This window comes from Chiloscyllium plagiosum, chromosome 7 (genome assembly GCF_004010195.1).
Source record: "Chiloscyllium plagiosum isolate BGI_BamShark_2017 chromosome 7, ASM401019v2, whole genome shotgun sequence".
Taxonomy (NCBI): Eukaryota; Metazoa; Chordata; class Chondrichthyes; order Orectolobiformes; family Hemiscylliidae; genus Chiloscyllium; species Chiloscyllium plagiosum.
The window spans coordinates 42,504,598-42,529,216 of record NC_057716.1 but is presented as its reverse complement, the minus strand read 5'-3'; the positions used below and the strand labels follow the sequence as shown (position 1 = coordinate 42,529,216).

At 39.2% G+C, this 24,619-nt stretch overlaps 1 protein-coding gene across 9 annotated transcripts in view; it reads right to left on the bottom strand.

The window, feature by feature from the left end:
- Positions 1-24,619, bottom strand: part of sestd1 (SEC14 and spectrin domains 1) — a 165,695-nt gene that overhangs the window by 17,382 nt on the left and 123,694 nt on the right. For all 9 annotated transcript variants that reach the window (XM_043693498.1, XM_043693497.1, XM_043693501.1 and 6 more), the window contains 4 exons: positions 20,039-20,161; positions 13,331-13,525; positions 11,593-11,707; positions 6,338-6,497 (listed from right to left, as the gene is read on the bottom strand). In XM_043693498.1, the coding sequence (XP_043549433.1) occupies positions 6,338-6,497; positions 11,593-11,707; positions 13,331-13,525; positions 20,039-20,161 (593 nt within the window). The remainder of the gene's footprint in view (positions 1-6,337; positions 6,498-11,592; positions 11,708-13,330; positions 13,526-20,038; positions 20,162-24,619) is intronic.

Sequence of the window (24,619 nt, the reverse complement as noted above, 5' to 3'; positions counted from 1 at the left end):
TGTCAAGCGCATCATGATAGGATTATACAGCATATGTTGTTTGAATTGTAGGGCAGGAACCCTCACTTCTCAACCAATTGAAGCATAAGAACCTCATTTTCAGCAGACTTATCTAATGTACCATGACGGCTCTGGTTGAAGAATGGGCTGCACTGTTCTTAACTCAGCCTCAATCACGAGCTTTTGTAACAAAGTTATCATCCAAGCTTCTCGAGGGAAAATCTGTGGGCATGGAGGATTCTGTTGAGACTCGTTGCAACTTTATAGAGCATTGGTTAGGCACAGATGAAATACCGTGTGTAGTTCTGGTCGCCACACTAATCAGAATGATGCGATTGCACTGGAGAAGGTGCAGGGAAGATTCATGAGGATGGTGCCTAGGATGAAAGCTTCATGAGAAGAGACTGGACAAGCTGGATTTGTTTTCCTTGGACCAGAGGAGGCTGAGAGGTGAAGTGATTGATGTGTACAAACTTTGAGAGGCACAGATAGGGTGGATCACGAGAGTTGTTTCTCTATGGCAGACATGTCTAAAACCAGGGTGAATACCTTTTTAGGTGAGGAGTAAGTGATGTAGAGGGGTTCGAAGGAAAACATTATTCACTCAGAGGCTGGCAGAAACATGAAATTTGCTGCCTGAGGGGATGGTGGATGCAGGTACTTTTGCAATTTTTAAGAAGCTTCGGGATGAGCATTTAAAATGCAGGTCGTAATAGGACCAAGTGTAGGTAAATGGGATTCGTGTGGTTTTGTGTTTGTTGGCCAGCATAGATATGGTGGGCCGAAAGGTCTGCTTCCATGCTGTTTAACTCTATGATTCTGAGGACGGCCATGGGATGCTTCCACATGGTCATCTGACATTGTGCAAATGCAGTAGAAGATTGTAAGTGTTGTATGATTACTGATACCTTACTTCCCCTCCTTCAACTCGCATATCACCCAAGAAATGCATAGAAGAGCATGTTAGTGAATACTTACAATTCAAAGTTAAAGGAAAACAGCTCCTTTTGCAGTCCATGGGATCTTGGATTGCCTTTGTGAATTGAGCCCCACAGGTGCCGCTTTTAAGCTTGCCTATGATAATTTCTGCCTCACAGAAATAACTATAATCAATCTGAAATGATCACTGACATGGTCAAAATTGCTTGCGACCAGTACTTGTATCCCACATGGCATGCATCTCACATACAAGGTGCTATGATTACAGTTGACTTCAAGCTCTGCAGTGCAAGTGCCTGGTTAATCCAATTACCTCTTGAATGGATTCACTTTGCTTACAAGTAAAGCCAGTGTGCTCAGATAGAATAAAACACTTACTCCGCTCAGCTGGATGTGGTCATAGCCATTTTCTAATACTATTGTGGATTTATAATCGACGTGAGCATGCAAGGCAATACAGGTTGTTCTTGGCACAGTGGCATTCTCGACCAATTGGCCCCTTCAAACCGCCATGTTCCTTTCTTCCTTGGGCCCTGAACAAGCCCATCAGTACACAACCTGCATACGTTCTCAGACACCTCTTTCTTTAAAACTTCACCTTCTAACATTATCCACTGAGGTCTGACCCTAAAGTTTAGTCATGCCAATGATTGGCAGGGGCACAGTGCAGCACAATCTCAGATTTATAGTGACCATGTCCCCCCCGCCACAGCAACCACCATCAATACCCCTTCACAATTATTGTCCCCTCTGCATCTCAGCATATTGCCTGAAATCCCCAGAACATATTTTTCCAACTTCCGTGCCTCAGCAGTAGCCCCTAATAATCCCCTTCGATTTTCATCGACGTGACCCCTATGACAAATCATAGCCTGTCCAACATTTCTCCTGAGCTGTGAGAAGGCTTTACATACATTGATCGGCATGCCAACAGGTTAACCTCTGGCTTCAGAAGGGCTATGCACTGAAAAAGAGACAGCATTGCTCTGACCAAAATAGACGGACAGCCCTGACTGATGAGTGACAAGGTCTCTGACTGATCTGTGAATTTTCCAATTCTGAATGACGGGACAAACAATGAAAGGCAAGGCAAAGTAGAAATGATGAGTTCATCCAAGTGGGTGCAAAGTGAGTGAGTGCTGAGATAGCAAGTGAGGGATCCTGATATGCATGCTGGTTTAATTCATGAAATTCATGAAAAATTAATAATTTTGGAATTAAAATCTGAAATCTTTCCAAGAATAGATTATTTTGCCCCTTGAGCCTGCTTGGTCATGGCTTATTTTCCATTTCAACATAATTTTCCCATGCTATCCATATCACTAATTTCTCCAAATCTATCACCTTGAATATATTCAATGTTTGAGTCTCCAGACTCAAACAGAATGCTCTGGGGTATAGCATTTCAAATATTCATCACTGTTTGAATAAAGAAATTCCTCTTTACTTCAGTCCTAAATGTTCTAACTTTTATTCTAATACTGTGTGTCCCAGATCTAGACTTCCTCGCCAGTGAAACATCCCTGTACATACTCTTATCAAGTCCTTTAAGAGTTTTGTATGCTTCAATGAGATCACCACTTATACTTAGAAACTTTGGAGAATTAAAGCTCAGTTTTCTCAATCTTTCCTCATAAGACAATCCAGCTATTCTAGAGATTAATTTGATGAGCTTACTGCATTCCTTATACGGACACTACATCCTTCCTAGTTAAGGAGACCACAGCAGTACAGAATACTTCAGGTGCAGTCTCACCAAGGCCCTATATAATTGCAATGACTTTTTTTACTCAAGTACTCTTGCAAAAAAGGCCAATTTAGGAAATCTTAGGACTGGTGACAAAAAGCTTGATTAAAGAGAAAGGTCTTAAAAAGAGAGAGTAAGAAAGGCAGTTATTCGGTGAGGGAACCCCAGAGCTCAAGGCTAAAAGTTACATCTGCTTGCATCTTTCACCACCCTTACTCCCCTAGCCCTTTTGGACATACATCCTACCGTATTAATCCAGAGAAACCTTTGCCCCCATATTACTTATAAGTGCACTTTCAAGCAGCCAACTACCTGATTTTTGACCCTTCCATAATACTCCCAAAGGTGTCAACTTGCTCAACTAGTCTTTGATATCCTTGTTCACAGTTAGATCTCCAGTCTCTTCAAATATGGCCATTTCCACGAATATGTTCTCCATCTTCGCTCTCTCAAGCTGATGACTAGTGGTGTTCCACAGGGGTCAATGTTGGGATCACAGCCAGTCACAATATACATAAAAATCTGAACAAAGGAACTGAAGGCATCGTTGCTAAGTTTGAAGATGACATAAAGATAGGTGAAGGAACGGATAGCATTGAGGAGGCGGGGAGGCTACAGAAGGACATGGACAGACTAGGCATGTGGGCAAAGAAGTGACACATGAAATACAATGTGAGAACGCCTGAGGATGTGCATGTCGATGGGAAGAAGAGATGTAGACTATTTTCCAAATGGATACAAGCTTTGAAAATCTCAAGCACAAAGGGACTTAGGAAAACTCTTTCAGGGTCCTCTTAAGATTAACATTCAGGTTCAGTTGACAGTTAGGAATACAAATACAATATTAGCATTCATTTCAAGAGGTTAGAATACAAGAGCAGGATTGTACCACTTAGGCTGTATAAGGCACTGGTCAGAAACGAAATCAGAGATTGCTGAAGAACTGAAACATTAACTCGGTTTTGTCTCCACATGCTGAGTTTTTCTAACAATTTCTGATTTTGTTTCTGATTTCCAGCATCTACAGTTCTTTGTTTTTTTTTGTGTAGGAATTAGGTTTTATTTTCACATGTATTCAAGTACAGGGATCCAGGAGCACAAATGAAAAATGTACAAAGTCACCACTCCTGGCACTATCTTAGGCACAAGGTACCTAAGTACAAGATCTTAGATGCAAGTACAAAAATAAAAAAAAGTTAAAAGTACAACATTATAGTTCTTCTCAGTATAAAGTAGTAAATAAAGAAATAAAGTTAAGTTGAAAATTACAGTCCTCCTTTAACTATGGGCCTGTAGTCGCTCCACACTGGGCTTTCCCCTCAAGGGCCTCTACTCCCCACGAGGGCTCAATCTCTCCCATGCTAGGCTCAACCTCCTCCAGCACTGGGAGATCCATGCACCAATCGCCACCCAGGCTCACATGTTGCACCCACCTTCCCCGCAGACTTCTAGACTCCTGCTCTAGTGCCTCTGTTCAGGCACTAGTCAGATCGCATTTGGAATACTGGGAGCAGTCTGGGCCTTGTAGATAAGGAAGACCTTGGAGGCTGTCCAGAGGAAGCTCACAAGAATTATCCCAGGGATGAAGGGCTTGTCACATTATGAGTGGTTGAAGACTCAGGTGTTCAATAGATTAGATTACTTACAGTGTGGAAACAGGCCCTTCGGCCCAACAAGTCCACACCGACCCGCCGAAGCGCAACCCACCCATACCCCTACATTTACCCCTTACCTAACACTACGGGCAATTTAGCATGGCCAATTCACCTGACCTGCACATCTTTGGACTGTGGGAGGAAACCGGAGCACCCGGAGGAAACCCACGCAGACACGGGGAGAACGTGCAAACTCCACACAGTCAGTCGCCTGAGTTTAGAAGGATGCAGGGGGGGATTGGACTGAAATTTGCAGAATACTGAGACGCTTGATTTGAGAGGATGTCAACAAGTTGTTGGGAGAGATTAAGACTAGAACGCATAGCCTCAGAGTGAAGGGACAACTCTTTAGAAATAAGATGAGGAAGAATTTCTTCAGCAACACAGAGTGGCGAATCTGCAGAACTAATTGTCACAGAAGGCTGTGGAGACAAAGTTTATTCAGTATATTTAGGATAGGGATAGATAGGTTCTTGACTACCAAGGGGATCAAAAGGTCTGGATAAAAGGCAGGAGAATGGGGTTGAGAAACATAACAGCCATGATCAAATGGCAGAGCAGACTCCAATGGGCCAAATGGCCTAATTCTGTTCCTAGATGGTATAGTTTTAAATATCTTTCATAAAACTTATCTTTTTTGACCAACATGTGGTCACCTCCAAAATATCCTTCGGTGAAAGTTCATGATAAATTAGCATAATTTGGAATATTGGGTCCTAAAGTGGATAGAACCATATCTACCTTCAAGTTTGATTTGTACTTCTATATTGTGTTAAGGAGGAGAAAACTTTGTTTTAGTGTTATTTCAGATTTTGTGAACTGAATGCAGTGATGGACTAGTTGAAGTTTATTTACATGTATTTAAATGAAGCTTTAAAAATTCTCAAAATGAGTAACTTCTGCTTTAGAAGAGAAGAACAAAACAGAACAAAAATGGCCAACATCCAAGTGCCATATGACACAGGAAGACAGAGATAGAACCTATTTTCCTTTTAGAAGGTGAGAATTATCTAGAAGATTAGAGAGTCTGCAGAGAAAAGTGGTCAGTCAGAGAGGAAAAGCCTTTTAACATCAGCAGTACAGTCTCTAAAACAATCAGAAGAAGGGAAGTCCTGAATGGCTTACATGTTAGTAACAGGAAATCTCCAAAGAAAACAGAAGGCTTAACATTATCAAAGAGAAGACATCCTACAAGAGAGTGTTGAATGTACAAGTTGAGAGAACATATGCTAGGGACTAAGTGAGTTGTGTTCGTAGTTTGTTTAAGTTTCTTATGAAGAGTTGTTAAGTAAAGAAGATAACATCGAGTGAATATGCAAGTATGCTGGAAACTGACCAGTACAGCTCTGACCATTGAATAAAAGAACTTCAAAAGTACAGAGTAACCCATTTCTGAGATTAGAGCATATTTAAGGTTGTTTTGATGCTAAACGTGTTGAATCTCAATTTCTGACATTTGTATTAAGGCTGTTTCTTATGTAATGCAAGGTAGACTTTTTTTTATTTTGTGTAATAAACTTTTATGCTCTTTTCTTAAATGTACATTAGCAGTCTCTTGCAACAGTAAAACTTTTAGTCTAAAAAGCTAGGGATACTCACTCTGGGATGTCTGATTTAAGCAGCATTATTAGTTGGGATATTATGTTGTATGTTCATTTTAAATGTAAACAGCTATGAAAAACAATGAAAGCAGTTTCTAAATTAACAGCATTTTTATAAACATAATTTACTTTGTATTTGAAGCACCTTTAATGTTGCTGAGACATGACAACAAAGCAAAAATCCAATTCTTTTAAACTTTCTTGGAAAAGGTATTTCTCATGTGATCTTCAACACAAAATGTTAACAATTCAAAAGGATAATGATTATACTTTTGACATGTTATCTTAATATCATGGAAACAGTTGGTTTTCTTTTTAAGCTGTTTGGATCGAATTAACAATCCTAGTTCACTGTAACTTCACAAGTTATCATTGCCACAAATTTTAATTTTTACCTTTGTTTCCGAAGTTGCATATCTTCCATAAGTCCTTGAATATGTTCTATATTGTCTTTATTTTCAATGGAAACATCTTTTCCAAATGTCCATGGAGCCTGGGATGTCATTTGGTCTAAAAGACCTTGACCTTTTTCCTGTAAATTCTGTAAAGCAGTATCTATAAAACAAAAATTATTGAAGATCAATTTTCATTTATTTTATTTATTTTTAAAATTTTTTTTCACTGTTCTGCACCTCTTATTTCTTGATTGTCTCTCTTTTTCTCGCTCCCCACTCTCTCATCACTTTTTTCCTCTCCTCTTCCTCTTTTGCTCCCCTTCTCCCCTGTTTTCCATTTACCTCTGCTTCACCCATCCCCCAGATTTTGTCTCACAGCACTGGCTTCAGCCTTGGTCATTCAAGGCTCCTAATCTCCCTATAATCTCTCTATGCACTGTCATTATCACCTCTTTATTGCTACCTTTGCTTCTGGAGCCATGACTCACCTTCTCCCAGCCTAGTATAAATACCTCCCTATTTCTCCCCCATTTTTTTAGCTTTGACAAAGGGTCAGTTAGACTCAAATCGTCAGCTCTTTTCTCTCCTTATAGATGCTGCCAGACCTGCTGAGATTTTCCAGCATTTTCTCTTTTGGTTGAAGATCAGTTTCCCTGCCATTATTGCAATGCAGTACAAGAATCAACTGGAAGGTAAAAGCAATAAGCTCTGACTCTATAGCAGAACTCTCATTTCAGAGTAAATAATAGTGTAAAATGGGCACCATAAAATCAGCAGCTCATTAAGACATCATGTTGGATTTTCCTTTTCATTTACTTCCATGTAGAAGAACATTGGGTGGATTGTATAATGGGTAACTAAATGGGTTGCCCATTTTATGCCATAAGTTAAAACGATTCCCAAGGATTATGCATAAATTGGAATGATAAATGGAATTTAATGTTTATTATTGCAGTTCACAAAAGTGGACAACTGGCTGCAATTTTCTAGCTAAACATTTATTAAAACAGGATCCCTCATATCCAGTTGTGGCACAAACTCTATTATAGACACTATTCCACCTGTTTCATTGTCAGTCTGATCTCAGTTCTGGTATCTTAACTGACCCCAAACAAAACTTCTGATCCTCATTTAAACAACGTCGCATTTAACTCCTCTCACTTTCTTCGGATTAAAGGTGTGGCCATGGGTGCTGCCTGGGCCCTAGCTACTCCTGTCTCTTGTGGGGTTCATGGAACATTTCCTTTTCCAATCCCACTCTGGCCCCCACCCACAACTCTTTCTCTATGCATCAATGATATCTTCAATGCTTCCAATTTCACCTGTTCCATTTCTGATTCCTCCCTTCTCTTCCTTGACTTCTTTGTTTTCATTTCTGTGGAGAGGCTGGCCACTAATAACCACTATAAACCCACCAACTCCCACAGTTATCTTGACTATACATCCTTACACAACATAAACCACAACAACGCGACGGTCGGAGGAGGAGCGTCTTATCTTCCGACTGGGAACCCTCCAGAAGGGCATGTGCCCGAAACGTCGAATCTTCTGTTCCCTAGATGCTGCCTGACCTGCTGTGCTGTTCCAGCAATAAAGTTTCAGCTATACATCCTTACACCCTGCTTCCTGAAAAGTTGCAATTCCATTCTCCCAGTTTTCCATCTACATGCATCTGTTCTGATGATGCAAACTTCTGCAGGGGAGAAAAGCAGGATGCTGGAAGGAACACAGCAAGCCATGCAGCATCAGGAGGTGGAGAAGTCAGCTTTTGAGGTGTAACCGTTCTTCAGTCCTGAAGAACGGTTACACCCGAAACGTTGATGTCTCCACCTCCTGCCTGTTTTTCTGCCTTGGATTCCAGCATCTACACTTTTTTGTCTTTAGCTTCTGCAGGGGAGCCTCAGATATGTCCACCTTTTTCCTCAACCAAGCATTCCCCACCACTGTGGTTGGCAGGACTCTCCGGCATGTCTATCCCATTCCCCACACTTCTGCCCTCACCCCTACTCTTCTCTCCCACAATATTGATAGGGTACCCCAGTCCTCACTTTCCGCTCTACTAGCATCTGCACCAAAGGATGAAAGCTGCCATTTCCATCACCTCCAGCAGGATGCAAAGAGCAAACATATATTCTTCTCTTCCCTTTCATCAGCCTTCTGCAGAAACCATTTCTTCCAGAGACCTTGGTTCATCCCTCCTCCACTTCCAACACCACCCCACACCCCCGCAGCATCTTCCCATGTAACATCTGCCTCTTTACATCATCCCTGCTCACTATCCAAGGCCCCAAAAATACCTTCCAGGTGAAGCAACAATTTACTTACACTTCACCCTGACTACTGTATTTGTTGCTCACAACGTGGTCTCCTCTACATTGAGGAGACGAAATACAGACTGAGCAACCACTTTGCGGAGTATCCATGTTCTGTCTGCAACAATGACCCTGAGCTTGCTGTTGCCTTCTCTTCAACAGACTACCATGTATCCATGCCAATACTTTTGTCTCAGGCTTACTACAGTGCTCCAGCAAGGCTTATATATAAGCAAGCTAGAAGAACAGCATCTTATTTTTTGCTTTGGCACCCTCCAACTTTCGGGACTCAGTATCAAGTTCAAAAATTTTAGAGGAAAGTGTTCAGGGTTCTATGCCTTTTACCCAGCCCCACACTCCAGGCCCTTCCATTACATGGATGCTTTCAGCACAGCCAGCAGATTTTCAACTACTTTTGGTCCCCATTATCAGATTTACTTTCTCCCAAGCTTACCATTATCCATCTCTGGCACAGGTAGCATGATGACTCAGTGGTTAGCTCTGCTGCCTCATAGGGCCAGAGATCTGGGTTCAATTCCATCCTCGGGCAACTGTCTATGTGGAGTTTGCACATTCCCCCCATCTGTGTGTGGGTTTCCTCCCACAGTCCAAAGATGTGCAGGTTAGCTTGATTGGTTATGTTAAATTGCCTGTCATGTTTAGGGATGTGCAAACGAGGTGTATTAGCTATGGGAAATGCAGGGTTACAGGGATAGGTTAAGGGGGTGGTTTGGGTAGGATGCTGTTTGGAGAGTTGGTGTGGAGTCAATAGGCTGAATAGTTTACTTTCACACTGTCAGGGATTCTATATCTCTTTTTCTGCATAACTGTCTTTCTCTCTCTCTCTCTGAGATCCATCTCCACCTATCCACTTACTCCTCCCTCCCCCCCTTGTCTTCAGCATACTTTCCTAGCTATCGGTTCTGAAGAAGGGTCACTGCACCCTGAATGTTAATTCTACTTTCTCTTTACAGATGCTGTCAGATCTGCAAATTTCTCCAGCAATTTCTGTTTCTGCTCCTGATTACTTAACCTCTCAGTCACAAAGACTCCCATTCTCATTTGCATAACAAGGACTACTCCATCATGCCTTAACCATCTGTTGCTGCTGAAACTCTCATTCAACTTGATCATTTCAAATCAAATTACTCCAACATTCAGCTGACCAGTTTCCATTCTTCAACACATCCAAAATTCTATTATCCATATCCTATCTCATATCTAGATCACCTCACATATTTCCACTGTCCACATTACCCTTTAATGCCACCTGAGGTTCAACATCTCAAAATAAAGGCATCAACTTCACATTTATATCCTTCCATAGCATGTCCATTTTCTTAACCACCTTTTCTGAATAATGTAGCTGCTCTGGCTTATTATGCTTCCACCTCTCCCTTTCACCTACCCTTGGCAGCCACACTTTCAGCCAACTAGACCCCTTTTCTAAACTTCACTGTCTCTCTAATTCCCTTCTTCAACACACAACTGATAAGCCTTTCTTCACTCCTTCAGAGATGTTCATCTTTGTTTCATTATCCATGCCTTGCTTCCACATGTGTTCACAGTAGGGAGTGGGGAACTGAAATAGCAAACAGAGCTGTTAATGGCTAAAAGTCAGAGAGAAATCATTTATGTGAGATTCATCAAAGACTCCTGTTACCCTTCCTCATATCCCTGAATTCCAAATCTCTTCTCCCTAATGCTCCCAGACTCTTGCAACCACATTCGAATCTTTGGATTCCAATATAAAATGTAATGAGAATTTTGGTTACTTCACTCTTGAATGGAAACTTTAAAAATCACTAATGCATTACAAAAATTCCCCATTTCATTGAATATAATATACAAATAGGTTTCCTTATAAATTATTCTGAATCATACAATATTGACATATCTAAAATGCAAAATATTGTTTAAAACCCTTTGTTCAATTTACAGTGGTGGATATATCTTCATATATGTTAAAACTGTAACATAACCAAAAAAAACACGCAAATTTCCTTCATAATTTAAATAAAGCCCTACAATTTTAATTTAAATATCAATGTGACTGAATAAGTGGGGATAGCTGGAATTCAAGTACTAATCCTGTATGATGACTTCTTCATAATCTTTTCAATTAATTCGTATCACCTACTCAGCATTAACCACAAAAGATGGAAGGAATAAACTAAAATAATTATTTTGTACTAACGTTCTATCAAAAAATGGTTTAAAAATTGTTTCATAAAAAGATTTTCAGTGTTATGTTTATGCAGATAGAATGTTGAGTTTACCAATATAAATTACAAATGTAAATTTAAATGTAGGAGAAAGTGAGGACTGCAGATCCTGGAGATCAGAGCTGAAAATGTGTTGCTGGAAAAGCGCAGCAGGTCAGGCAGCATCCAAGGAGCAGGAGAATTGAAGTTTCAGGCATGAGCCCTTCTTCAGTACTTTCTGAAGAAGGGCTCATGCCCGAAACGTCAATTCTCCTGCTTCTTAAATTTAAATGTAGCTTGGTGTGAGACACATGAATATCACTTCAGTTAAGAATTTGCTCAATCTCAACTTCAAACACTTTAATACTTGGTATCCACCTCTTGCCATTCCTCACTTGCCTCTTACTTTCCTAACTATTTACTTTCATGTAAAAATGTGATTTTCAAAAACTAAACCATGTTCCATATATATTTTCATTAATGGAACATATTTAAAGTTTATAAAAGCATCTTCGGGTGTGGATAATATTGTCCTCCTGAAATTCCAGTTACAGCTCCTAACAATCTTTATTTTTACTCATATCATTACTTTATTACCTTGATTATTGTAAACACAAAACCAAAGAGGGTTCAGCAGACTCCTCTCACAATTTAATGCTGCCATGATCAATGCTGGTCTGCTGGACGTTCATATCATCATTCATTTACATGCACAATAATACATGTTTCTCCCACTTACCAACACTCTTTAGCTTCTCTTCTAGAAGTTTCAATGTTTGTTGAATGGCAGTTCCATCAGCTGGTGCCACATCCGCACAAAGCATCCCAAGCAATCCATCCAGCTGCTGGGACAACTGTGAAAGATCCATTCACAAGATTCAACTTTTCAAGTCTGCACAAATATATAGTATTAATTGTTCACAATTTCTATTAATTTGAATTTTAAAATAAATGGTTCAATATTTGAAAAAGAATTATTGAAGTAAAATGGATTGTAACAACTAAAGAAATTCTTATGGATTATCTTTACAGACCAAATGTTGTAATAGTAACAATACTGCTACATGGGCATTTCAGGAATACAAGCCTGGCGACTTTGCAGTAGCAAGTGAAGAGTCAGATGTGGCAACAATCACAGACACCATGAATTCAAAGTTCATGTAACAGTAACTTGAGTGAACGAACACTCTTCCACTAGTTTCTTTTGGAGTTAAGTGACATGGTGTTGGAAATGCTTGGATGCTTCCTTTTATGATTCTGCAAATGTTGTTGGATTCTCCAACATGAAATCTTCCAATCATTAGTACTTTATATACAGTTATGTAAAATACAAGCACTAGTGTTTCAAATAGCGTTGAAGTGGTTTTATCATATGACCACCCTTTTCTAATTAACAACTTGTTATATAGAACATTTAAGGTAATAAAATGCACCAAAGCACTTCATAGAAGCATTATAAGACAAAATACGATACTTAGCAATATTAAGTCAGATAACCAAAGGCTGGGAGAGGAAGAGATAGGTTTTAAGGAATGAATTAAGGAGGCAAGAGAAACAATGAGGTGGAGAGAAGAACTCCAGAGTTTATGGCACTGACCACTGAAGGCACAACCAATACTAGAGAAATTAAAATTAAAGATGCAAAAGAGAGCAAAATTGGATGAGCACAGATAGCTTAGAGATTGAGCAGGAAAGGATGTTTAGTTGGTCAATTTTCTTTTAGAATTAGGGTTGAGGAAACTAGGGAAGAAAACAAGTTGAGGGTTATGTCAGGGTGAAACCTTAGATGTAGTTTGGGCTGATTAGCTAGTGGAAAGGAGGGATGTGGCAGAGACAGCTGGGCAGTTTGTCTGAATTTTAGTGACACGTATGAGTTCTTGGCACTTGTTGGAAGCGAGGGTGGGGGAAACTGGGAAGAGAAGTTTAACATGACAGCTTACTGTATTTTAAAAAAAGCAGGCTTATCTTTGCATCCAGGATATTCCTGGAAAAAGGTGATAGTGGAGCCCCAACAGAGGTTCACATGGTCTAGCCACAACTGAATGGTTAATTCAGCTATCCACAAAATCCTTTCACGTTTTTGTTTCTTGGATTTAAAGAATTGAAGATGAGGGCTATATAAAGGAGAATTACCCAGGTAAGAGAGAATGTGGTATGATAGCTCGCTTACCTATCCAGAGAAAGGGAAATTTATGTATTTCATTTAAAGCTTATATTTTCCTTTGTTCAAACTCAGACAAGTACACTTCTGCTACAAGTATAATTGTTCAGCTGTGTCCTTGATGTTACTATATAGCAATATGACATTTCTATTACATCTCAGTTAACCTGCTGCTTTTGTCCATTTGTGTTTAGTAAACAACATCATATTTATTAGAATTAATCATACTTCTTTCAATGATAAATCAAGAGATCAAAAAACACTTACTTAACAGTTTCTGAAATGTGAAAGCTGGTTTTATTAAAAAATAACTTACATCCTGAGCAATACCATGGAATTCAAGGGCTGTCTGCAGCACATTTTGTCTGAATTCTAGTTGGCTGGCCTGGCGATAGCAAACATCACTAAGTTGCTGTTGAAGGGCTTTTAATTCAAGCAAATCCTCCTCATCTCCGGCATTCAACAGTGCTGCAATCTGCTGGTTAAGTTCCACATATACCGCAAACCATTCCTGCAAATAAGGCAAGAAATAAAAGTACAATAAGAAACATAGATCCTAAATTCAGAAATTCTCTTCATTCTGAACCACAATCATTTAATATAATATACTATAGGTATTGGCTATGCATAGTCCAAAGATAGAAATGTTGCATAAATTCAAGTTTGATATCACAGTAAAGCAAATTCAGGTGGCCTGCAGAATTACATACCTTTAGCTGATGATTCATAAAAGAACTATTCTGTCAATTCTCCTTAATCATTACACGTTTTGCAGACAACTTGAACAAAATGATAGAATTATAAATTAATGCAGCACAGGAGGCACTTAGCCCATTCAATCTGTGCTACCTCTTTCAAAACACAATCCAATTGTCCCAATTTAATTCTCTTTGACCATTTCCCTGCTTTTTTTCTCGAAGATCCAATTTATCCGATTTTCTTTTTAAGTCTACTTTTGAATCTGTAACCACTGCCAACCTATCAGACAGTGCATTTCAAACATTTGTTGAGCTCAAAATTATTCCTCAAATCAAGTTCAAGTTCTTTTATCAAGCACCTTATATCAGAGTTGTGACAAACAATGGTTAGCATTTTCTATTTTTGAATTAAAGTATGGCGCAGATGTCAGTGCGTGTGGAACATCCTGCTACCAGAGAAAGGCAGGATATCAGGCACTTAAGTGGTCACCTAGTGGGGCTTTCACATACACATCATTTTCTGGAACAGCAATGTGCCTTGCCGCCAAAATTGTAGGCCAGTAATAGGCCAGTAGCCAGTGCAAGTAGCAGTGCCACTTCAGAGGCTGAGGTTGCTGGCTCCAAAGCAACCCAGAAGTCCTACAGAAGGCAACTTCAGTTCTTTTCAAAGATGGAAGAAAATTACAGAATCTAGGTTTTGGCAAGAAGAGGCAAGGCCAGAGAATGGCTGCAGAAGTCAACTCTGCCCTCACGGTCTGATCACTCCCAGATTGGGACACATTGAGATGCATCTCCAACTCAGCAGGCCAAATGAAAGTCTAAAGAGACCCTTATGTGGATTGTTAATTAACCACTCAAGAACTAATTACATCCAAGATATTGAAAGAAAGAGTCAATGGAAATTGCAATTGGGCCATAAATTTGCAGTGTTATTAGACTTGGGGGCTGGTGCTAGGGGACTGGAGAACTGCAAAAAAGGTTGTCAGGATAAACCTAGCTGTTACAGACCAGTTAGTTTAACTCTGCTAATGGCGATGTTTCAAGAACAATAACTGGGTTTAGAAAAGGCACACGGTCAAATGTGAGTTAATTAGGTATTGTAAACTCTGTGAAGCACAATAAAGAATTTCAAAAGGACTTTGCCAAGTTGGTAGACTGGACAGATAGGTGAAGTTCAATTTGGAGAAGTGAGACATTCTGGCAGAAAAAATATGGCGGGAATATAGATTAAAATGTACAAGTCTAACATGTGTACAAGGACAGGAGAAACCAGATAGTAAATGGGCATAAGTTATGAAAGGTAGTAGGACAGATGCTGAGTAGCTAATAAAGCAAACTGTATTCTGCACTTTACTAATAATGTCATTGAGTACAAAAGCTGGGAGGTTATGATGAAGCTGTACAAAACACAAGTTAGATATCAGCTGAGGTACTGTCTATAGTTCCGCCCGGAAATGTGGTGAAGAAAAAGTCATTCACAACATTCAAGAAGGCATTCGATGTTTACTTAAACAGAACTAATAAAAAAAGGGTCACGGGAAAAGTGCAGAAAAATGGCAGTCATGATGATCATTTAAGAACAAACGCCAACAACAATTCTGTGAAAAGATTCAACAGGTATTTAGAGTAAGAATGGGGATTAATAGTAGGTAATAAAGGAAATGACAGATGAAATAAACAAATATTTTGCTTCTGAATTCCATACACAGGATTTTAAAAAGTCAGCAATAACTGTTAATCAAGAGAAGAAAGAGAAAGAGGAAATTTGGTGAAATTAGAAATCACTGGGGAAGCAGAACTGAGCAACCTGATGGAATTGACAAGTCCCAGGTACTGATGGAGTTTATCGTCAGGCCTTAAGGAGAGGTGGCTAGAAGATGTGTTAATGTCAACTTTTATGAAATTTGCTCGACTCTAAGTTTTCAGTTGACTGTAAAATGGCAAATATAACTCCTCTATTCAAGAAATTATACAACAGAAAACAGAAACCTATAGGCCAATTAGCTTGACATCTGTCATGGCAAGGTGTTACAATTGTTAGAAAGGTATTAGAATCATTAAGGAAGTAATAGCTGGGCACTTGGAAAAAACTGAGCGATAAGGAAGAGTTGGCATGGTTCCCTATAGGGGGAATCATGTTTAACTAATTTATTGGAGTTCTTGAAGGAGCAACATGCATTTGGATGTAGGAGAGCCTGTAGACACAATGTGCTTAGATTTCTAGAAAACATTTACCAAGGTGCCACAGTAAAGTCTACTGCACAAGGTAGGAGCTCATAGTGTAGGGGACAATGTTTTAGTATGGAAAGAAGGCGGTATGGCTGGTAGCAAACAGGTATGCGCACACTTTTTCTGGTTGGCAGGATATGACCAGCAGAGTCCCTTAGTGGTCTGTGCTAAGGCCTCAGTTTTCTACAATGTATAATAATGACTTAATATGAGAGGAGCAAAGACATGATAGCTAAATTTACAGATGAAATAAAGATAGGTAGGAAAGTATGTTGTGACAGACTTAAGATGAGTGAGCAAAAATCAGGCGGAGTACATTGTGGGAAAATGTGAACTTGTTCACTTTGGCAGGAAGAATAAAAAGCAGAGTATTACTTAAATGTTGAAAAACTGCTGAATTCTGTGGTACAAAGGGAATTAGTAGCCCTGGTGTATGAGTCTCAATGTTAGTATGCATGTACAGAAAGTAACTAATGTGGCTAATGATATCCTTTACTTCAAGAGAAACTAAACAAACATTAAAATATGGTTGTTACGTTTTAGTTATATAGGGCAAGAGTGACATGGCATCTTGCGAGCTATGTACAGTTTTAGTCTCATTATTAAAGGAAAGACATTGGGAGGTGGTTCAGAGGAGGCGTACTGACTGGAATGAGCAAGTTGTCTTATGAGGAGTTAAGATAAGACTCTACATGCTTCAATTGGAATGCAGAGTTAGGTGATTTGATTGAAGGTTACAAGATCCTGAACTGCCTTGATAAGGTGGATATGGAAAGTAAGCCCAGAACTAGGGGGCAAAGTTTAAAATTAGAGGTTGCCATTTTGGGACAGATATGAGTTTTCTACTGACATAGATAAGGAAACCTCCTGCAATTAGCTACTCACCTCTGTTTATGAATCAGTACCACTCCATGTTAAATAGCAGTTAGAGGAAACACTGAGTGTACTCTGTCTTCACATTGAGGATATACTCCATCATGTTATGTGGCACAATCATTGGGCTAAATGGGGTAGCTTTCAAACAGATCTAGCAACTCAAAACTAGGCAACCATGAGGTGCTGTCATCATCAGCAGCAGCAGAATTGTATTCAACTACAAACTCTAAGCTTATGGTCTGGTATATTCCATCAAATACCTTCCTCCAAAAAAAAAAAGCCAGCGGGCTTAATAAATCAAAATTGTTTCAATGAAGAGTACTGCTGGATATGTCAGGAGCAGCACCAGGAATACCTAAAAATGAAGCAATCTGGGTGAAACTCTGAGCTTCTGAATGTCCTGCCATTCAATGAGTATTCTCTTGTCTTGTTACTTCTTCCAAGTGCATTACCTCACATCTACCAGTGTTAACTTTCATCTGGTACTGATTTGCCCATCTGACCGATCCATGCAAATTCTCCTTTAACCCAAGATCTTCTTCCTCACTGTCAACCATCTGGCCAATCTTTGTGCATCCACAAACTTACTATTCATAACCCATTTTCTCATCTACATTGTATAAAGAGATTAGGAATTCAACAGTGAGTGACTCAACACTAATTTGTCCAAAGCCACGGTGGCACAGTGGTTAGCACTGCTACCTCACAGTGCCAGAGACCCGGGTTCAATTCCCAACTCAGGCAACTGTCTGTGTGGAGTTTGCACATTCTCCCAGTGTCTGCGTGGGTTTCCTCCGGGTGCTCCGGTTTCCTCCCACAGTCCAAAAATGTGCAGGTTAGGTGAATTGGCCATGCTAAATTGTCCGTAGTGTTAGGTGAAGGGGTAAATGTAGGGGAATGGGTCTGGGTGGGTTGCTCTTCGAAGAGTCGGTGTGGACTTGTTCAGCTGAAGGGCCTGTTTCCACACTGTAAATAAGTAATCTAAATCTATCTGTCACCTACACGGCACAAGTCAGGAGTGCGATAGAATACTTCTCACTTGCTTGGATGTGTGCAGCTCCATCAATACTTGGTACCATCCAGGACAAAGCAGCCTGCTTGATATGTAACATCTAGATGTTGCAGTGCAGTCACTCTTGTAGTATATTCAAAATTTATAGTCTCTATCACCTAGATGGACTTGAACAACAGGAACATAAATACACTATCACTTACAAAATTCCCCTCCAAAGCACAGACCATGCTGATTTGAAACTATATTGCCATTCCTCCACTATTAGTGATCAAAACCCTGGAACTTTCCCAAACAGCTTCACAGGTGTAACCACATAATCTAAACTTTAAGGTTCTGGGTCACTACTACCTTCTCAGATTAGGGATGAACAACAAATTGTTGGTCTTGCCACCAATGCTCAAGACTTATAAGCATTCCCTAGAGTAAGCATAACCTAACATTCGATACTTTCTCAACCTATAATTTTCAGAAGTATATTAATCACATAATTTAACTTGATCCATCTTTAGTTAGTGGATAAACGGTGTGTTTTGCAGTAAGGACCAAATGATGTATTTTATATAATTTGGTTTTAAATTCTCACTGTCTTCTGAGAGATATTTCACGTGCCAGCAAACTGAAGTAATGGTTATAAATCCTAATAAAATAAATTGGCTCATTGAACTCTCTAGCATTCTTAAACCTACTAACCTGTATGTGGTTCAATATAAATTGTTGGACCTGCTCCTATATTTTTAAGGAAATCAAAATGGCCAGAATTTTAAAAAGCCTGCTTCAGCGTATAAATGAAACAATATTGCCTTTGAGAAGGGGGTTTTCCCGAGGCAAAAGGGAGCATTGTCTGAACATCAAGTTACAAGGAATGCAGAGACAGCCTTGATAAGGAAATATTCAAGGATGAACAATTTGAAGATTTGTAACAAACACAGAGGTGTAAAAAGTAAACTTTGAATCATCATTAAACTACAGCAAATAATTAATTCCAGTTTCATTAATGAAAGGATGTTGTCCCAGTAGGCAAACATCATTAGTTAAGTATCATGCAGCCATGAAAACAACAACTAAAGTTATCTCACAGTAATTAGCCGTTTCTTTGAAATTACTTACAATAGTCAGTTCTATAATGCAATGGTTATGTTCTTGTGCAACCTTGCTTTATAGAAAAATTAAGCTGTAGAAACAGCACATAAAGTGTTGGCGCTGTAATCGTATTACAGCCAACACATATTTTAGAAATTCACAGTGTAGAAACAGCGTTTCCAATTCATCGATCGTGTTACAGCGAATTCACATTAACGAAAGGGGCGTTATAATAGAACGACCCATATTAAGAAATAGGTTCTAGTTAAAGGTTCTTCAAATAATCACAGAGATAGATTTCAAAGCAATTACAGAATAAAAGCATTAGGAGAAGACATTAGGGGCATACCTTGTCTTATTAGCTAAAGAGTGCTAACAGTGGGAGTAATTATAAAACTTTATAACAGAATTAATATTATGACTTACTTTTTATAATAAGAGGAGTGATATAATTTGATAAAGAAACCAAATGGAATACAATAAACAACAGAATTTGAGCAGTCCTTAGAGATAAGCAAATCAGGTCCATGTCCAAAGAAGAACAGCCAGTAACTTTGGAATGCAGATTAATAAATTACATTGAAAGATCCCACAGCCTAGAGATTACAATGGCAGTTAGACATCATGAAAACCAGGAGAACCGAGGGCTATCTATTGGAGTGTCCATCGTTGATCAGATGTTTCACAGCATTGGTTGTATGGAGAAAGGGGACGGCGCAGTAACAACATTGTGCGTGTTCATTTTAGCCCAAAATACATAAAAATACTGTTTTTCAATGTTAAAAACCAGAGTGCATCATTGATCTCTCTTCTAATCTGAACTGTAGATTATGGGAACAATTGTGTTCTCACGTTGAGGTCAGATTCAGGGACGACCTTGGGATGTCTCCATGCATTATCCGGTTTTGCTTGAATAAAAGTCTGCCTAGCCTGAATCAGAGTCTTAAGAAGGGCTCATGCCCGAAACGTCGATTCTCCTGCTCCTTGGATGCTGCCTGACCTGCTGCGCTTTTCCAGCAACACATTTTCAGCTCTGATCTCCAGCATCTGAGGTCCTCACTTCCTCCTGAGTCTTTGTCCCTGATCGGGGTTACGCTTCTACATAAACCATTTTTAAAAAACTTACACTGTGCTGGCTTTCGATTTCCTCATGTTTTTGCTGCAAAGCTTGGGAAGCTCGAATCGAATCACCTATTCCCCATTGAGTCCTTAGTTGCTCTGACCCAGGTCCTTCCAGCCAGTTCACAACCTGAAGTGAGAAATTAAATCTGGTAACTGAATTGAATGGCAAATCGTCATCAAAACTGTTCCTGGAAATGACTCAAATGTGAAATAGAACAATGCAAATAAAACCATCTGTGGTTCAACCACATTGGGAATGGAGACTTGAAAAGGAATATATATTTTCACAGTTTAGACATAAGCTAATTAGTAAATAATTTACATTTAAAAACTGAAGTGTAGTGAAATGTCTGGTGACATCAATGCACAGTGTCCTGGAGAGTCAGCATGCCAGCTTTAACCCACAATTCTTTAAAATGTTGTTCAATTTAGGTGGCTATTTGGTTGTAAGCGACACAGTTCTCGAAAACACAGAAAGAGATGAACAAAACAATATGAACACTCCACATTCTTTGCTCCTGTGTACTGTCTTGAAGTGCAACATGAAGGACAGTGTCACTCAGGGAAGATGCTTGAATCATAAATGATAAACAATAACAAGAATAATTGTTTACCAAATGATACGTGCACTAATAAATCAACAATTTCCAGTTCCACCAACAGTCTTTCAAAAGTAACGCTATCTCCTAAACCACTAAGTTCAGAACATTCTTTCCAAATAAAGCTTGCTCTTGAAAGATTTATTTAACACATAAAATGTTTCATTCCTTGAATAGCAAGTCTAAAATGTTTATTAATTATGAATTACTGAATTATTTTTCAGGTTGAGCCATTAATTAACCTGCAGGTCAGCTCATCTGGGGGAATGACAGTTTGCAAACTACTCAGCCCTTTCAAGTCTGTCATTTTGTACTTGCAAAGTAAAAACTAATAATAAGTCAACTCCCGCGATATTAAGGGATTGTTGTCAACTGTCACCAATAATAAAGTTAAAGGAAAACAATTACAACACAGCAGTTCCAAGTGTTGAAATATATGAATATTTTACCTCCAGATTCAATTGTTCAATGTTCTCCAACTTCCTTTCCAATACTTAACCATCTGTGATTAATTTCTTCAAAATCTCTGGCAGCCACATTTTAGCCTGCACCGTGCCCCACTTGAGGACTTGCTCGCAGCAATCTACATGGCCACAGTTTGGAATTCTCACCCTCAGTGCCAGATCTCTCAATTAGTTTATCCATTTCCATTTCTGAAACTTCATACAGTGCTACAATCTATTCTTCCTCAAACTATCTGTCCCTCTGATTCTAGCTTCTTCTATAATTGTTTGATTTGTGCACGCCCACTGACTTTACCTCACCATGAGCTGCTACACCTTCAATTTCCTGGACCCACTGATGTGGAATACACCCCCAAAATAGCTCAGTCTTTCCCTCGTCCTGGAAGTAACTGCTTTTAAGTGATCTGCTGGGTGAAGATGCTACATAATACTCTCAGTATCTCAAATAAAAACAGAAACTGCTGGTCACACTCAGCAGGAATTTCTTACAGATTTCTGTCAGGTGGAACCATCTGTGGAGAGAGAAACAGAGTTAACGTTTCAAGTCCAATATGACTCTTCTTCAGAACTAAACTCTTCATATCCCCTTCACGGGTTAGTTGCTAATTTTGTTTTCATATCACTGAAGTGCGTTGGGGCAATTATGTAGACTAAAAGTAGAAAAAGCAAGGTATTTTGCAATGGTAGGATTGCAAAACCTCTGAGTGTTTATCCAACACCCCACAATCATTATACTACATTGGTGATAGGGTAGACATTTGGGGGGTCGTTAGTGCTTGGGTATTTGTTTCAACACTTATTCTGAGAAACTTTGATTTGTAAAAGACTTTCAGCTAGTGATCCAAATGCTGTGAATCTGAAGTGGATGTCAATAATAAGAAACCATACATTACCCTAGGATTCCAAGAAGCCAGGGAGGAGTTTTCAGAGCCTTTGGCTTTGATCTTTATGTCATCATTGTCTACAGGAATAGTACCAGAAGACTGGAAGATAGCAAATGTTGTTCCCTTCTTCAAGAAGGGGAGTAGAGATAATCTTGGTAATGATAGGCCTGTGAGCCTTACTTCGGTTGTGGGTAAAGAGATGGGATTTATCATCACCTTGAAAGGAATAAGTGGATTAGGGATCGTCAACATGGTTTTATGAAGGGTAGGTTGTGCCTCACAAACCTTGAGTTCTTTAAGAAGGTGACCAAACAGGTGGATAAGAGTAAAACAGTTGATGTGGTGTACATGGATTTCAGTAAGGCGTTTGATAAGGTTCCCCACAATAGGCAATTGCACAGAATGCGAAGACATGGGTTGAGGGCGATTTAGCGGTTTGGATCAGAAATTGGCTAGCTGAAAGAAGACAGAGGGCCTGTACTGCGCTGTAATGTTCTATGTTTTAAAAGAAATTGCTGGAAAAACACAGCAGGTCTGGCAGCAACTGTGGAGAGAGAAAACAAAGTGAATGCTTTGGGTCCAGTGACCGTTCTTCAGAACTGTTGAGTTTTTCCAGGAATTTCGAATTTCGTTTCTGATTTCTAGCATCCTCAGTTCTTTGTATTTTTTTAAACTACATATGAACCTGTATTATTGTCCAAAAGATAAACAACCAAAACAAGACAAATATAGATTTCTTACTATCAACTAATAGAATAGGTGCCTCTTTCAGACTTCTCTCATCACTTCTATAGTTTCTCATTTTCTTCACCACCTAATCAACAACACCAAACAATCCTTAAAGACTGAATCGCTTATTGTGGATCTTAACTCCAGTTTAAAAACTGCCAAAAGGGAATGATCTTGGATGATTTTCTCAGAAGTTTTAATTTTTGTAATAAGATGTCGTAGGTTCAAGTACAAACTATCATAATGACATCAGAGATACATTCTCTTATTAAGATCATTGACTATATGGCTAATGGCACAAGTGAAGAACAAGTTAAAGAGAACAGGTGCTAGAATTGAACTTTCTTGCACTCAGTTTGCATTCTCAATGGGAGCTGATGATTCATCATTTAAAAGGACCTGACCTTTCATTCGATCATAGAACAGCTGCATGATCTTGTCAATCTTTTTAAATTAAACTCATGAAAAGTGTAATGTATTTTGAGTTTTATAAGTAGAAGCTTGGATTTGAAAGTATGAAATAATAATACAAAACATTAACTGCACAAATTAAAGCATTACGTGCAGTTTTGGGCCTTTATTATGGCTGTGTCAGCTGTGGTTCAGTTGGCAGTGCTCTTTCTTGACCCAAAGTCAGGAGCTTTTGGGTTCAGATCTCACTCAAGACTTGAACACGAAAATTGAGGTAGACGGTCAAACACTGATTGGAAATAGTTCTGCACTGTCTTTTTCATATGAGACATTAAATCAAGGCTCTGCATGTTCTCTCAGATGGGTGCTAAAGATTCCTTGAGACTGTTTTGAACTGCAAGAAATTTATTTCTGATTGCTTAACCAATACTTAGCTCTTCTTCAATATCATAAGAGCAGATCATTTAGTCATTAGTACAATGCTGTTTGTGGGAGTTTGCGGTGTGTGAATTGGCTGTCACATTTCTTATAACATTGACCATACTTAGACACAATTAAGCAGTTTGCAAGTGTTTTAGGACATCCTGAGGTTATGAAAAGAACTATACAAATGTAAGGTTTGCACCTTCTTTCTGAAAGGACATTAAAACCACTGACATGGTACAGCATGGAGCTACTCATGACCTCAAGGGTTGGGAAACCATATCGATAAAGAGAGAGGAGATATTACAGCAGCAATTGTGATGCACAACTAATGAACAAGTTATCAGTTCAGCAGAGTGATGACAGAAGAGAAACCTTTTTATATAAAAGTGCTATTAGAGAATGGAATACCGAGCCTGAGTAAATGTTTGAGAACAAAATCATTAAATCCTTTTAAAGAAAATTGGACAAATATATGAAGTAGAGGTAATCAAACAACACAAACACAAGATCTTCGCTGAAAGAACAAAGCGAGCGGTTTTTTTATGAAGTATTTTTATACAGCAGATGATGACCCTACTGGATTTTGTCATGGAAAAACAATCTAGCTTTTAAAAGAGAAATGGATAAAATTAATAAGATTATGGGAAATGGAAAGGAATTGGAACAAAGTGAATAGCTCTTTCACGGGATATTCATCCAAATGACAATAGACAATAGGTGCAGGAGCAGGCCATTCTGCCCTTCGAGCCTGCACCACCATTCAATATGATCATGGCTGATCATCCTTGATCAGTATCTTGTTCTTGCCTCATCTCCATAACCCTTGATTCCACTATCCTTGAGAGCTCTATCCAACTCTTTCTTAAATTAATCCAGAGACTAGGCCTCCACTTCCCTCTGGGGCAGAGCATTCCACACAGCTACCACTCTCTGGGTGGAGATGTTTCTCCTCATCTCTGTCCTAAATGATCTACCCCATATTTTTAAGCTGTGTCCTCTGGTTCGGCACTCACCCATCAGCGGAAACAGGTTTCCTGCCTCCAGAGTGTCCAATCCTTTAATAATCTTATAT